General features: G+C 40.2%; 1 protein-coding gene and 1 long non-coding RNA gene across 2 annotated transcripts; one reads left to right on the top strand and one right to left on the bottom strand.

Moving 5' to 3' along the window:
- Nucleotides 1–1,430: 1,430 nt before the first annotated feature.
- Nucleotides 1,431–1,902, top strand: LOC122757891. Its single transcript, XR_006358075.1, has 2 exons — nt 1,431–1,543; nt 1,622–1,902. It is a non-coding gene; the product is annotated as an uncharacterized LOC122757891 (long non-coding RNA).
- A 3,352-nt stretch (nt 1,903–5,254) lies between these two features.
- On the bottom strand, nt 5,255–7,056 carry LOC6584356 (ubiquitin carboxyl-terminal hydrolase 38). The gene is made up of 3 exons (XM_002009976.4): nt 6,906–7,056; nt 6,224–6,842; nt 5,255–5,683 (listed from the first exon to the last, which is right to left on the bottom strand). Exons 1-3 carry the CDS (start codon nt 7,043–7,045, stop codon nt 5,291–5,293), a joined length of 1,152 nt encoding a protein of 383 aa, XP_002010012.3. The 5' UTR covers nt 7,046–7,056; the 3' UTR covers nt 5,255–5,290.
- Nucleotides 7,057–16,672: the final 9,616 nt, after the last annotated feature.

Below are 16,672 nucleotides of genomic sequence, written 5' to 3'. Positions count from 1 at the left end.
GTGATAAACTGATCTAAAAGCTGGCTGCCAAAGATGCTGTCATTATTTTTATTACACATTTGTATGCATGCCTGAACTTTGGACAGCACCCACACATACACACACACACACCCACTCACACGCTCTTACACCGATAGAGAGTCGTAGCTACACCCACTTTAGCATGCCTTCATTTTGGGCTTATTGAACAATAAATGATTATTGTAATTTATTTTAGCCTGGTGGCATTCAGTCATTAGTCCGCTAACCGTATCATTTGCGAACTGAAAACTATTAAGGATGGCCCTCAACAGAGCGCCTGTATGTGTGTGTGTATGTGTGTATGTGCTGGCTGATGTCCTTTGGTTATGGTAAACTTGACTGCCATTAGTCGTGAACGCACATATGTCACAACCTTCTCCGCACCAAGAAAAACAAACAAACAAACGAAACCCAGACTAGAGAGAGAGAGAGAGAGTGAGAGAGAGAGAGAGAGAGAGAGAGAGAGAGAGAGTGAGAGGAAATGAAAATGAAAAATGATCTCATAGCTAAAGCAAAATTGCATGATGTTGGCCAGGGGCCCGTTTGAAGAGGTGTGGCGGCATTCATCCAATTGCCATAATTTATCTGTCACATGTCGAATGTGTGTCAACGTCAACCCACCGGCCACCTACCTAACATACGTCCACTCCATTCCACTCCACTCCACTCTATGCGTCCGCCTCCATCCCTCGGCCCACCCACTGGGCAGGGATCATCTATGGCAAGGCTGTCGGTCAGTTGTCATTAATATTTATTATGTCACATGCATGCAAGTCGAAGGGTCCTGAGCTACCCGGCCATTCGGTTATCCGGCTACCGTACGCCGTGCGCCGGGTGCCGAGTGCCGGCTCCTGGCTCCAGCTCCAGCTCCAAACTCCGATTCCGATGCCGATTACGTGCCGGGGCATTTGCTGTTTTGGTATTTTAATATGCTACATGTATATGAGAGTAGCCCCAGAGCTAAGCGTATTACAATCTCTAGGTTTTTACCAGCCTCACTTAGCCCTAGCATATCCCATATCGACTTTAACCACATCGAGTCTGCAATTAAACAGAATTTCGTTTTTCATCTGAAAAGAGATTGAGACTTATTGTTAGATCAATTTTAATTCAATTGTTTATTAAATGTGTTCAATGTCTTGCCGAACAGTTAAGAATAAGTTTTTTTTTCCAATTTCCTTTGGATTGTATTTTAAATATTTTTAGCATATTTTCTTTTTAAATTTTAAAGCACAAATTAAATATTCTTATTGCTTCTCTTCTTCTTGTCTTCTATTGCTGCAAAGTTGTTCGATTATTTGTTATCGCACTTTTGTGGACTTTCGATGGTTGTGAAAATAAATAAAACTATCGGTAATAATGATATTAATGGTTTTTCATTAACTATCATCACTATTGATGGCTCTCCACCTCTAACTGCATTTACAAACAGATTCAAATCAATAATTTCTATAAAATGGAAGTATTCTATTTGCACTTACATATATAAATAATAAAAATTAATGGACTCTTTCATATACATGTACGTATATGAAACGGAATTATAATATTTATAATAGAATATTGCTATTACAACTCTACTTTAATTTTTACTTTACAGGGGAGAACTACTATTTCTATGCCTCTCTAAAATCATCAAAATCAAAGACTGCAAATAATGAGATTTTTGGGAGTAGATGCTTTGAACTTCAGCTTCTAGCAGTTCATCCTTTTTAGCTTTCATTAATTTTTTATTCTTGTGCACTTCTAATTTTATGAACAGAACTACATAAATACATATATCTCAAATTTAAGCAAATTCCAGTCTCGACCGACTCGATTTCTCTTGCTTAAAAATATGTATCATTCATTTGATATACCAATATATTTATTTACATAAAATTTCGTATTTTTTTTCTAGACACAAAAATTGATAGTAGTCATTGCTGTTTTGGGGCGTGGCATATACATACATATGCACGCGTTGCCGCTTTGATCACTAACTAAGTCTAAGTACCTGGGCGCCAGCCACGCCCCTCCCGAGGCTAGCCGAGACTGGCCCCTGATGACCCCAGACACGCCGCACAATGGGCTCATTAGGCGTTTAATGGAATACGTAATGCCGGGCCAGTTGATAAAGTGTCCAGTGGGTGGCTGAGCGCTACGATGGGCCCCTCGACGGTGGTTGATATGCCCGAGCGCGACCAAAACTAACAAACTAATCCAATATTTTTATTACGAAATGCCATTAAGGGTCATTGAATATTGTGGCATAATAAATAAATGGCCAGGCTGGCTGCACACACACACACAAACACACACATGTGTGTGTGAGAGACACACTGAGAGTGAGAGCGAGAGGGAGTAGCTGAGAGATGATTTCGTTGCTTGCGTCTGAGCTATAATCCTAGCTATCAACGGCATCATTATTCAAAGACGGATTTACGCGGCGATACACCAAAAATGCTTCTATATAGATGTGTGAGTGTGTGTGTGTTTGTGTGTGTGTGTGAGTGGACAACTGACACATATACATCAAAGCGCCTTAACTACCCGAACCATTGCGACTGTCTACTCAAAAAGAGATTTCGTTGTTGTTGTTGCTATACGTTCAGCTTGCTTTTCGCTCTATTCATAAGGAGTCTGTGGTTGGAGCAGGTTGAGCGCAACAGCAGCTCAATTGAAATAAATATTTATATAAAGGCGCAGATAGGTTTACATATTATATACTTATAAATGCCATATACATATTTAATTACCTTGGTTAATCTAGAGCAAATGTTAAACAAAATAGGCAGATCACTTGGGTTAAATCTATTCTGATGAAAAAAAACTTGCAAGTGAAGAAAGAAAAGTAGCAACATTTTATACAAAATGAATAGTTTATTAAAAGTCAATGATTGTTCACTCTTAGTCTTCTAGATGGATTCGTCTTTAGCCTTTTTTTTTATACCCTGAACCCATTGAAAATGGGAAATCAGGGTATAATGGTTTTGTTGAAATGTATGTAACAGGCAGAAGGAGGCGTGGCAGACCCCACAAAGTATATATATTCTTGATCAGGGCGACGAGCTGAGTCGATTTGGCCCTGTCCGTCTGTCTGTCTGTCCGTCTGTCCGTATGTTTGAACGCGTCGATTTCCGAAGATATAAGAGCTAGAGACTTCAAATTTTTTTAAAATGTCCGTAATTACAGCGCGCATATCAAGTTTATCATTAAAAATCGATAACTCATCCCGATCTTTTTTTATCGATAAAAACCCTTATCGAATACCAGTTATAAAATTATATCTTCTATATATAAATATATATAAAATTATATCTTCTACACCTTTATAGCTAGAGTCTCCATTTTTTAAATGTATTTTTATATGCAATTTATACAATTTCGGTTTTTGTTAAAATTTACCCCCCACCCCTAGATTCACCCCCTCACCCTCACTTTTGTAAAAAACGTATTTCAAATACTAGAGACTTGTGCTTTGGCAACTACATGCATATCCATGTTATAATCATAATCTGAAAGTTTCATGAAGTTCGTACGTCCACAAAAAAAGATATTAAACAATTAATTTCTCATAGTAAGCGATCACTGCCGCCCATGCGTGTTTATGCTTGTGTGTGTGTGTGTGTGTATGCCTGTGTGTGCGTGCATGTGTGTGTGTGTGTGTGCGTGTTTCTTGTGTAAGCTGAAAGACGCGAAAAATGATTGAAATAGCTATTACTCCAAGGGTTCAGGGGATCTCGTAGTCGAGCAGTCTCGACTAGAGCTTTCTTACTTGTTTACTTTAGGAGTAGGCCTTTAACGCTTACTTACCTTGTTTGTTTATCGCAGAAGAAACGGCTCTAATTGTGATCAGAATTCATCTATTAAAATTTCCTAAAATTTTCCCAAACACTTCAGCTGCCAGCTGGCAGCCCAGCTAGGCGCCCATCATTTTTTTGAGCACCGCCCTTTAGTCGCTGATTAAGTTTGTTCGTTCCGACAAGTCATTTTGCTGCGACAGGTGAGTCGACTCAGGCGTGCAGCAGTTCCGGTCGGGGCAAGTCAAACGTGGACTACAACGTGCGCTTAATTAGTCCGTTTTGTTTAAAACGATTCTGATGACGATGTGACAGGCTGATGCTCCTCGTATGCCATCGTCGCTTCGCCACTGCGACTCCGATTGTGATTTTTTTGTTGTATTTTTTTAATGCTCAGCTTCCTGCAGGTCTCGGCCTTGTTTGCCGGCAATTCAATTTGCTGTCCGTGCACGTTATGTTGTTTTTTTTTTTTCCTCCCCCCAGTTGCTGGTCAGCTGTGTTAGTGTGTGTGTGTGTGTGTGTTTTTGCGTATGTTAATCGAAATGTTTGGCGACTGCCTGTTGAGAGAGTGGGCGTGGCATCACAGCCTTGTCGCTGTGTTTTATATTTCACTTTTTTTCTGCTCCTGCTGCTGCTCCTGCTCTTGCTCCTGCTCTTGCGCCCCATGCACATGTAACGCGGCTTTGTTAAACATTAAATGGAGGTTAATACCTGGCAGCACGTCCACTGCAGCAGCCTACGATTGTGGGTGGGGAGGGGGAGCTGGGCCATGGATCCCATGGCGAATGCGCATCAGGGGGAGGGGCCCATGTTTGGTCTGGCAGATTGTTTGCCCGTCTGCATGCAGACGGACACACATGCAAACGCATGCCACGTTTTTCGGCTGCTGGACGAGCGGAGAGGCGAGTGGGGCGAGTGGGGCGGGCGGCTAATGTTATTGCCACCACATTTGATTGTTTGGCCGCGGCGTCGCATCGATGTCCGAGAGCAACAAAGGTCCGGCGGGACTCGCGGCTCGATTGTTGTTGCAAATAGCCGAGTGATTTTACGGTTAATTGATTTTAAAGCGATTTCGTTTAAATGTTATCTGGCTTGTTACTCTTGTCCATAATTGTGCGACAGGGCGGACTGGATCTTAATAGCCCTGTAAACGGAGAATGTGGAAAGCTCTACAGATACAAAACGAAACTAGTCGGAATATTGCAAACATATATACATATTTATTGATTTGTATGTACAAAATATTCTGTTATGTGTATAAAAAAGGCATAGAAACATATGTACATATATATACAAATATAAATATAAATTTAAATAGAAATAGAAATATAAATGCAAATATAAATATAAATTTAAATACAAATATAAATACAAAACTAAATTTAAATATAAATATAAATATAATACAATAAATATGATCAAAAGATATATACATTATGTACATTGTTCATATATATAGACTATTCAGCTATCTGTTGTTGTTGTGGTTATTGTGTTGTCTGATTTGGCGGTTCGTTTCCCAAGTTGCGCTTGAGGAATTTGCGTAGCTTGGCCGGCAGCTCTTCCAGGGTAAGCGGTGCCATATGTGACATTGGTGCCGCATTTTCCTTATCCTCCTCCGCTACCATGTCCACTTCATCGTTCAAAGCATAGAGAAGCATATGTGCTGAATTCTGGGAACGCAAATGTCGAACTTCCGAGGACTTCACGTAAGACACTTCGCTGTCGTTAAACTTGATCCACCTGTGCTCCGCATCCCGGGCTAGTACATAGTAATGTCCAGAGTCAAGGGAATTACCGACGTGTATTACAATAGCGTAAAGTCGATATAGCAGGATGGTGAATTGCTGCATTGCGTTGTCATATTGTTCCAATGATATCTATGAGAAAGGAAAGTGAAGATAGTTTGACAACTGAATATGGTATATTTTTAAAGAGATTTTTTGGACTGAGGGGCTTCTACGAGGTTGGCCTGGCATAGCTCACCATTTACCGAACTAGAAATCGTGGATCAACCTGATGTTATTCCTTAAGGACTACTCAGAAGGATGCTTAGGTCATATCCTTACAAGCCATTCCATATGAGATCAAGTTTTTACTGGCTTCTGTTGTAGTACATGCTATCCTTTACCTCTTCTGAGACCCTTCCCCGTCTCCCATCTGCCTTTTATCTATTTTATTCTTTGTAATTAATTATTTTCTATTTTCTTTTCTCTAATTTTGTATATATGCTTTTTCCCTATTCCTGTCTGGTCTCTTCTTTCTTCTTCCAGCTATCTTTCCTTCTACTATCCTTCTTCCTTTCTGCTCTCTTCCTTCTCCACTATGCATTCATATGCATATTTCTTTTCTCATCTCTGCTATCGCCTCCCTTTCTCTCTAGAGTGACATATATATTATATATTTAATGTTCCACTCACCGAGTTGTTGTGATACACCTTATGCATGAGCTTAGTAGGCTGATGGGTTGCTCTGTCGTAACCGAAGCGTTTGATAGTGATGATGAGGTTGCGCGGTCCTTGTGTGATCCTCATGTGATGCTCACCCTTGCAATAAGTGGCACACGTGGGGCATGCGTATTTATTATCCCCATCGAGAATTTCAGGCAAGCTGTTATGCTCGATCAGATTCTGCACAGTAAAGTTTATCTTAGGATTGCCAGTGCACTCAGGAAAGGCGAGCTGCAGCTCGCGGAACTTATTCGGAATGCGACTCTCGTGGGAGCAAACAAGGCACTTGTAAATATTTGTCAGCTGTCCCGAGAATGATTTATCAGCAATGGTTAGATTCAGTTGATCGTCACATGCAGGCACACATCCCTTGGCTTTCTCGGCTTCGCTCAACGAGTTGAGCAAGTAGCCCAAGTACTCCGAGATGTCCTGCTGCTCGCCGGCTACGAACATCGCACTGTTGCTGGCAGAGAGCACCGATGGTGGCACAAGCACGTGGTGACGCGAATAATGCATCAGTGCAATCAGACGTTGCAAGTGCACAACAATTTTCGACTTGCACTCGGAGAGCATTAGGTTACGACAAAAGCTGCAAGTCAGGACAGAGTCTGGGTAAGAGCGAAGGAGCGACGGTGTGAAGTGCGGCACTTACTCAGGTGTCATCGACAACGCTTGCAGGGCGCTATTCATAAAACACGTATTTCCCAAGTTGACTAGCCCGGGACGAGGATTAACATAGGCTTCACAGTTTTCGACGCCGGAAGCGGTATTTCCAAACTCCAAATCAGACATGTTTGAATTGATGCTAAGGGAATACATATAAGACTTAGCACTTCAATCAAATACGCAATACTCACCAAAAAAAAAGCAGTTCTCTTGTCTTAATATGAATTAATATGAAACGTCCAACAACCACAATGTAATATCGTTTAATAACGCTGCAAAAGTCGTATATTATTATTAATTTTATTCGTTTTCCGAAAATTTTTACCTTTTACCTATATATATGTATGTAATGTCTTGTCGCAAAGTTGCAAAGATACTTGAAAGTGACAAGATGAACTGAGGTGAGCTTGAGGTTAAACTCCGTTGACGTTATTCGCACAGGAACTGAGATCGAATTCAAACTGATAAAAGAGAAAAGCATACATGATTGTAAATAAGTGACATTAGATTTGAGTAGAGTGTGCATATTATTTATATCATTTTGGAATAATATAAAATATTTTGAATTTCAGTTTCAATTTATTTCACTCTTTGTTATAGATACAAATTTTTGTGAATGGTATTTTACAATAATTTAAGAGTTTAGGCTAAGTAATAGGCCTTTTCCGCTCAGATATTTATTTACATACATATGACATATGGCATATGCGATAACATAATTAGTTGAGGAAATATAAATATGTTTATATATATAAAATGTGTTTTCAATAAAACTCTTATAGATAAGTAGTTATCCGCGATGTCTTACACATTTCGTAAATATAAAAAAATATATATACATATACATATACATATGCGCTCCTCAACTTGAACGACACGAAATGACAGACAATTGCTAGAGCCGGCAACAGCCTTAGATCAATTGATATAAGGCACAGAGGCTGCCTGGCTATAGCTATTTCGGAAACAAGTTGCCAGTTACGGCAGACCCAGCCCTGGCCAAAAATTGCACTAGCCTGCTCATTAAAACAATAAAAGGCACACACACACATACACTCACACACACACACACACACACATGTGTGTACACAAAAAGGGGGGCAAACCGAAGCCTAATTATGATTTTTCCAACTGACAGTGGTCGAGTCGTACTACGATTTTTGCCTTTTTTGTATGGTGGTATAGGGGGATGGGTGGTGGTGGTGCCAGAGGGGGCGGGGAGAGGGGGGATGGATGTTGCCGACTATCATAAAGTCCAGCTCCAGCTGTAGACCCCCCCGACCGCTTGACCATTTTCCCCACTCTATTTTCATTACCATCTGTATCTCTATCTGTGCGTAACGCAACGTAATTACACAACATTTTTACTTAGACATTTCTCGTTTGGCTATTTGGCCATTGGTTTTACGAGCGTATTGCACTTTTGCGGCCATACAGCATAGACCAACCCCCGAGCAGAAAAAATATATATATACATATATATAAGAAGAAGCCAAAACCGAAACCGAAACCGAAACTGAAACCGAACCCAAATCCGTAACCAAAGCCCTGGCCAGGCACCTGTGCTACGACATATATTTATATATACATATATACATTGTATACATATGTACATGTATGTGTGTATCATGTATACAACATACCACTCACAAATACGATGTATGTATCTGTCCGGTCCAGTTTGTCTGTCAGGCTGCCTGGACTCCGTCCGTCCGTCCATCCGTCCGTCTGGCATTATTAGCAGCTTGCGTGCAAAAGCATTTATGAAATTCTCAACCCTATGTGATTGTAGATGGTCCAGCCGTGAGACCGCTGTCAGTCTCTCGTTTAACATTTATGAGGCGACGCAAAATGATACGAAAACGTTTCGTCATAAACTTCAATAATCGTAAATATAGATTTCTCCCTGCCCAAAGGGCGGTCAGACAGTCCAGCCCGGCTCTGGCCAGCCTTGTCCTCCCCCTCTCGCCATTCGCTCTCACACTTGCCTAACCGTTCTTCCGTGCTTCTCTGCTACGATGAAATTAATAGTTTTAGGCTTTCGCTTTCGCTTTCGCTGATGCTGACGTGAGTTTGAGCGTCGCATTTCATTTTCATGCCGCCTGGTCAGTTATATTGCTCTGCTCCCGCCTCTACCTCAGCCCTCTTCCTCCTTCTCCACCTCTGCTCTTTGCGAGTTCCAGTTCCGGCTACATCTCCATCTCCAGCTCCATCCCCATCTCCGTCTCGCTCACTCTCTCTGTTTCACTTCCGTAATGCACATTTATGTGTGTGCCGGCTACTGCCGACATTTTTATCGTTTCGTCAATGTCATAAATTCTGATCTAGTAGCTGAAATTGAACTTAATGCGCTGCTCTGCACCACACACACACACACATACACAAACACACACACACTTACACACATACAGACACATGCACGGGAAACTAAGCACAACAACTATAGACCTTATCGTAGATTGTGCTCATGTTCTTTCCATTTGCTGTATTGCGTAAGTCTAGTCGAGCCCCTATCAGAGGCAGCCTAAAGTACATTTTTGCTTAGCTTCAGCAATTGCCCCTTTCTTTGCTTTTCTTCTCTACTCTACTGTGCTTTACTCTACTCTACTCTTTTCTATTCTCATCTACTCCACTCTACTCTTCCACTACTCTCTCCACTCCTCTCTGCTATCATACACACTCTTCTGCTTTCTTCTTCTTTTCTGTAGTCTTCTATTTTCCCATTCTCTTCTCTACTTTATTCCAACCTTCTCTACTCTACTCTACCTTACTTTACACTACTTTACTCTACTCTGCACTTCTCTACTCCACGCTCCAGTACTCTCCTCCACTCTTCTCTACTATCGTATACTCTCTTCTGTTTACTTTTTCTTTCCTGTAGCCTTCTACTCGCCGTACTCTTCTCTCCTGTGCTCTACTCTATTCTATCCAACTTTACTCGACTCCATCCTACTTTACTCTACTCTACCATACTCTACTCTACTCTAACCTCCTCCATTCTCTTCTGCTCTCCGGAACTCTACTGTGCTGTACTCTATTCTATTCTACCCTAACCTACTCTTCTCTACTCTTCTCCACTCTCTTCTCTTCTCCTTTACCCTTCTCTAATCTACGCTTCTCGTTTTTCCCTTTTCCTCTCTTTCTCTTTCTCCTTCGCTTCTGCCTGTTTGCTATTGTTTGTTTAACTGTCCTTAATCATATGTTTGCTTGCTTATCGATAATCTATGCTCGATAAATTATAATGTTCTTTGCTTTGCTTTCGAATTTCGCCGCGTTTCTTTCGTCTCGGAATGGGCGCTGGACAACCCTCAGATTTTGGATGGTACTGGCTGGTGATTCGACTGGTTATTTATGTGGCAATTAGCAGTGCATGCTTTTAGGCCCTGGACGCGCAGTTTTAATGACCATTCGAAGCGCATTTCGTTGTTGGCACTTTATTTTTATTTATTTACACAGGCTGCTCGCATACCAATTGTTGGTATCGCTGTAGGGCCGCGCTCTTATCAAGATGTGCGCTAGCCAGTTCTAATTGATAGGGCGGGCACGCCCACAGGACCCGAATATGCCGCCCACCAGTAGCAGGAACCGTTCGATATTCGCGTGCTCATAATTTGCGCTGCAACCAAAGCAGAAAAACATAAACCAAAACCCCCACAAAAAATAAAGCCAAAAGCTGTCAACTATGTGAATAAGTAACTATTGATTTACTATAAGATACCCTAAGCATTTGGTATAACTGAAGAGAGTCGGAGAAAGGAGTTGAGTTGAGCTTGCTTACATAATAGAACGATAAACATGTCTCTTTTCTAAAGAAGCTAAGATGAGTTAAAAAAGGAGGAGGGAGAAATTTGTATACATATATAGAAAAAGATCAAATTGCCTATAGTAGTATATTGAATGCATAGAATAAGCTCTGCCAGTAGATATGAGTACTATTAAAGTAACTCTCAAAATTGTTCATCTTCTCTGTCAAGACTCAGACGACCTTTCATTACAATTGCGCTCATTGTACAGGGTATATAGAAAAACCCACAAACACATTGTATGCTAAACTACGAAAGTAAGTACAAGTGTGGTATGATGACAGAGTTCGAACTGGCACTGGGCGGCAAGGAGCGTAACGCGGCTTCAACTCCTGCTCCGATTTCGATTGCGACGCCCAACTCCCAGTTCTGGTTAGATTTGCACAATTGCCTGGTAGCTGTTGGCGTGTCGATCGCTCATAATTCGCGGCCCGACATGCAAGCAAACAAAATCGAAAATTCAGCACGAACATTATCGATAAAATTGCCATTAAGTTGAGTTTGTGAACTTCGCCCCACTCGGGCCCAGCCGCCTTATCGATAGTTCGCATCGGCCGTCGCGTCGCGTCGCCCCGCCGAAACGCAACGCTCGATTGGGATGATGAATGAAGCGCGATTAAACGGCCCAGATAGCCACGCTACTTCCATGCCCACCTCAATCCCACTCCCCCCATGCCATGCCCCGCGAATCCCATGCCTGGCCAAATTAAGGGTTAAACTCTGGCCCACAATCGTACTATAGTTGTTACCGGAAACTAGGGGCCCAAACGCAAATGCCGATCTGATAGATACGTATATTTGCATATATCTACCTAGACCTAGACCTATGTCTGATGCCAGTTAACTCAAGTCGCTTAAGCAAATATGTATTAGTGGCTTCGCATAAGTTGAGATTTGGCTATTGTCTGGCAGGAACTAGGGAAATCGTAAGTACCAAAGCAACGATAGCTTTTGATTATATTTGTGTTGTTGTTGAGATATCATATTTCAATGGCATTAATTCAAGTTTTGAAAATAATAGCTCGAATAACTATGTATTTCTTATGATCAAACAAACATGATCATTGTGCATAGTCGATAGAGTCGGTAGAGTTGTAGAGTAAAGTAGTTGAGTAAAGTAAATCTACTGCCTTTATATTCCTATATGTACAAAGGCACATTTCAAGCTTTGTCGAGCGGTGTGGCAACATGTTTACACAATCTTAACAGTATGGCAACACCAGCACAACAAGATCTGTTTGAGAAGAGTAGTAATAGAATGAGTACGTATACGCTGGTGCTTAAAATAAGTTCAAGAAATCACAGTGATTTGAAGTTGCACAAGTTGAGTCGATATATACTCAATACTCCGTTCGATTTTATGAATATCCTCTTCATTGTATCAAATCCTTACAGTAGTTACATATACATATATCGTAATAATAAATCATATCATATGTCAAGAATAAAGAACAAAGATCTCTGAACAGAAAGTGAAACCTAGAAGACAATGCATAAAGAATTTCTATTAAAGATATCTCCACAACAAGCGATACATAGAAAAAACATTGAATGACTGTCTAAATAGGTCTATAAGAGTCATAGTTGAACTAGAAAATATTTCTCTTTTTCCTTATATTTCTTATATAAAGCTTATCTTTGCTACGCTACTAACTCATCAGCTCAAATGTTGTGTTAGATCTTAGAGATTATTATATCTGGCTTCTGTCTACATCAATTTGTCCAACTTTACCCCATGCCGCCTTGGATGAGTCATGCGTCTGGGACTCTTCACAATGTTCTATATATTGTGATCTTGGGGCTTTTATTGGTTTTTGGCATTGGGGTCAATTGCACTTTAAGTTATTGACTACTCATGTCGTGCGCTGCCATGATATTTGCCATTGCTAAGAACACTATTAAATGAATTTACGTGCGCCACGCAATCTGCATACATAAAACGCTAGCTCCTTCTGCACTCCACTTCCGCTCCTGCTCCAGCTCCTGCTCCTGCTGCTGCTCTGGACGCAAAGCAAAAAATTCTAATTCATCTAACCACATGCTGGAAGCGAATGGAAATCGGGCAAAGTGTGTGGGAGCAGGAGGCGAGCTTGCCAATAACTCAATTCAATCATGCAAAGTGCCCCGTCTGTGGGGCCACCACTGGGCGCGGAACGGGGCGTGGCAATGACAGAATTTCGCGAGCCAAGCAAATGAAGTCATTTGCATGCATGACAATTGTTATTGCATATTTTTAGGCGCACGCGCTAATACTAAAATTGACAAAATGCCGTTGAACGAAATAAGGAAGCTCCATCCCCCTTCCCCCATCCGCCTTACGCCCTCCACAGCCTGCTCGCCCAGGAAACGCTTCTCTCATCCTCACATCCTCTGAAATCGAACTACCCTTTTATTGTGAATGTCTGCGGCCGAAATTTATGCGCCGTCGCGGCATAAAAAACTATAAACATCTATAAAAAGATGAAGAAGAAGAAGCAAAAATGAGATAGATGCGATGGCAATAAAAACGAATTGGCGACAAAAGCCGGAAATATGAAAATATGTTTTCCCTATAAACAGACGATAAAGGATATAAGCCATATAGAAAATGTCTCGCACAGAGCGCTGAAGGATTTCCTATCGTTTTATAGCCATCAAGTGTCTTTGAAGAGATTTTGGCAGTAGAGTTGATAGTTGATAGTGCTGATTGAGATGATAGGATATATTGTAGTTAAATCTGATGGAATATAATAGCATATAATATAATAACAAAGGAAAATATATATTTGTATATTAAATCTAAAGCCCATAAATATACATAAAGTTGAGCTTATAATACCATTTAAGATCCTATAATTATCTAGCTATAATGATTATTCCACTTGAGAATCTTATGTCTACAGCTATGATTAAAAAAATTATTAAATTAAATAAATAAATAAATATGTAAGAATAACAGTGATATTAATACACATACATATATGTAATATAAATAAATTTGTTGTTATTATTATTATTATTTTTTTTTTAATGTAAAACTAGATTAAGCTACCACTAAAGGTAGCAGTCAGCTCGTTAATGAAATATAAAACTAAAAAAAATAAATAAATAAAAATAAAAATACTTTTCTCATTTTCCATTTCTACAATTCCATGTAGTAGCTAATCGAAGTCCTTCAAATTTTTTGGTCACTTTTGTGGGAGGCCAGCCGTAGGCCTGGCCAACGTCAGACGGAGCTTAACACGCCCAAAGGTGCAGTCGGATGTCAGCGTTGCCTTTGACATTTGATGAATTACATTTAGCAACAACAACAACAACAGCAACAAAAGCAACAACAGCAGCAAGGGCAACAATTGTCAACTATCTAATTAGACTGGGGACCATTTTTTTATTGCACTGACACACACCAAACGCACCAAAGTCCCGTTACCTCTCCACCTTACCTTTTTTTTCGTTTTTAAGGTGTGTCCTGTCGCCTTTCGCACCAACTGTTGCCGTTGCCACTGCTGTTGTTGCTGTTGTTGTTGGTGCTGCTGCTGCTGTTGGTGTTTCTAATTAATTAATTAGCTTGATGACAAAATAAACGCGCTGGCTGCCCCGCGCTGATGAGCGCTGACGAATCAGTAGGAAAAATTCATTTAAAAAAAAAAAAAAAGAATAAAAAAAATAAATAAATTAAAAAAAATTCCAAATAGAAATAAGAGTAAAAATCAATAGTGCCCCAGCTCCAAGGCAGCTGCCATGACGCTGTCGCAGTTTATCATTTGCGGCTCATAACTTTGTGCAATATGCAGAAGCAACAGCAACAACAACAACAGCAGCAGCAATGCGAACAACGAGAGCAAAAGACAACAATGGGCAACACCCCGTGGCGCTTAGAGGAGCGGGCGGGGTGGCGTTGCTGTGGCGGGGCGGCCTGTGAAAATGCAAAGCTGTCAATGAGTTATGTTTGGCGCTATCATAAAATTTGACAGCACTGGCAGGGAAGTTTTCCTATATGCAAATGCCGCTTGTCTTACGCTCGAGCACTGGCAAAAGCGGTGGAAGAGTCGTTGTCAGAGTCGGGGGCGGACTGGGCGCCGTACAGCGGCGAGGGTGGCAGACGGAAACGGATGCGAACATTTAAGAAAGTCGTGGCAAATATGAAATCGAAAGGATTGTCAAAGTGTATGTGTGTGTGAGTGTGTGTGTGTTGTGTGTGTGAGTGTGTGTGTGTATGTAGTGTGTGAGTGTGTGTGTGAGTGTGTGTGTGTGTATGTAGTGTGTGAGTGTGTGTGTGTGTGAGTGTGTGTGAGTGTGTTGTGTGTAATATGTGAGATTTTATTGTCTATTGACTCAAAGCGAGCGCAGCTGAGACACTTTAATATGGGAAGGAACTGAACTGTCAGGCAAAACTGAAGCAAAAACTGACAGAACAAAAACTGTAGGCAAATTTTATGTATTGGTATGAAAATGTCAAGTATTACAGATAATAAATGTATGTACTTGTAAAAATGTAAATAATATAAGTACTAATATATATAAATATGAATATTAAAACAACAATTAACACGAATATATGAATGGTGAAAAATATATACATATATAATATAATAAATAAATGCATAAAAAATTAATTGACATATGGTTTACTATATAAACCTATATGCATATGTGTCATTTATATTTATAGTATATAAATTAGTATTTTCGTTAAAAAATGTCAAAAAATAAATTCATAAATATAAAATAATAACATAGAATAATATGAATACAGCGAAAATAATTGACAGTTCGCTTGCCCAACAGCAGCAGGAGCAGGGGCTGAAAATGGTTAATTGTGAGCACAAATGTAAGAGACACGTCAGACATATTCACACACGCACAGACACACACACACATACACAAGCAACACTACAGTTGAAGCAGTAAAATCGTGTAAAAAGTATTGCAGCAATAAAATGTGAACAATTGCAACTGTTTGTGTGTCTGTGCGTGTGTGCGTGTGAATATTTATGCTTGTGTGTATAACAATGTGTATGTGTGTGCATTTATGACCACGTGTCTCTCCCTCTCTCTGTGTGTGTGTGTGTTAGTGTCCGTTTTGCATATTTAGCAATTTTCGCACTTATTTTTGAGTATTATCGAAAAAGTTTTCGCATCACCAAAGCAATTGGCAAAACAACGCACGTGCTGCTACGTGTGGCAGTTGAATGTGAAAAGCACACATACATACACACCAATTAGCACGCTGTCTATCTGCTGACTTGCAAATTATGAAGCACTCACACACACACACACACACACATATGAAGACGTTTATTGGCAACTTTGGAAATATTTCACATTTACTTAAATATTATTACTTCACTTCACTTTAATACTTTACCTTAGAAAGTTGAAATTCTGTTTTTATTTCGAAATTGTTTTTTAATTTTGTATTTTTCCGTATGAAAAGCTTTTAAACGAGGTTTTCTTTTCAAATCACTTGAACGATCTGGCTTGCACAAGGTTTTAATCCCTTATGTAAAAGAATTGTCTTGGCCTCCTACTTAAATACCCCAGTCCAGTTTCGATTGCTTTATAGTATCGATAGCATTATAGTTAAGTTTCGATTATTGGAAATAACTAAGGTGATATCCCCTCAAAATCCTATTGGTATACAATGTGAATTTGTTTAATGTTTATGCAACATTTTATTATATCAATTTTAAAGTTGAGGACTGCAAATTCTTTAGCCTTTTTGCCTTTAACACCTGCACAAAAAAAAAAAAAAAAAAAACTTTGCTGTTGCCCATCCCTCACACTGATCTCTTGTGCTTTTAGCCAACTGTTCACTTTACCGCTAATCTGTGCTTGGCCAATTCCCCATCCAGTTGCCACAGACAGAACGCTTTAACGCCCAAATTAGCCCAGCAGCGAGAGATCGAAAGACACCACCAGAACTGCACCGCCCAACCACCGTAGATACCACACCGTCCATCCACCGACA

Source organism: Drosophila mojavensis, unplaced genomic scaffold (genome assembly GCF_018153725.1).
Source record: "Drosophila mojavensis isolate 15081-1352.22 unplaced genomic scaffold, ASM1815372v1 contig_136, whole genome shotgun sequence".
Classification (NCBI taxonomy): domain Eukaryota; kingdom Metazoa; phylum Arthropoda; class Insecta; order Diptera; family Drosophilidae; genus Drosophila; species Drosophila mojavensis.
The sequence above is the reverse complement of the archived record's forward strand: the minus strand, read 5'-3'. Positions and strand labels throughout refer to the sequence as shown.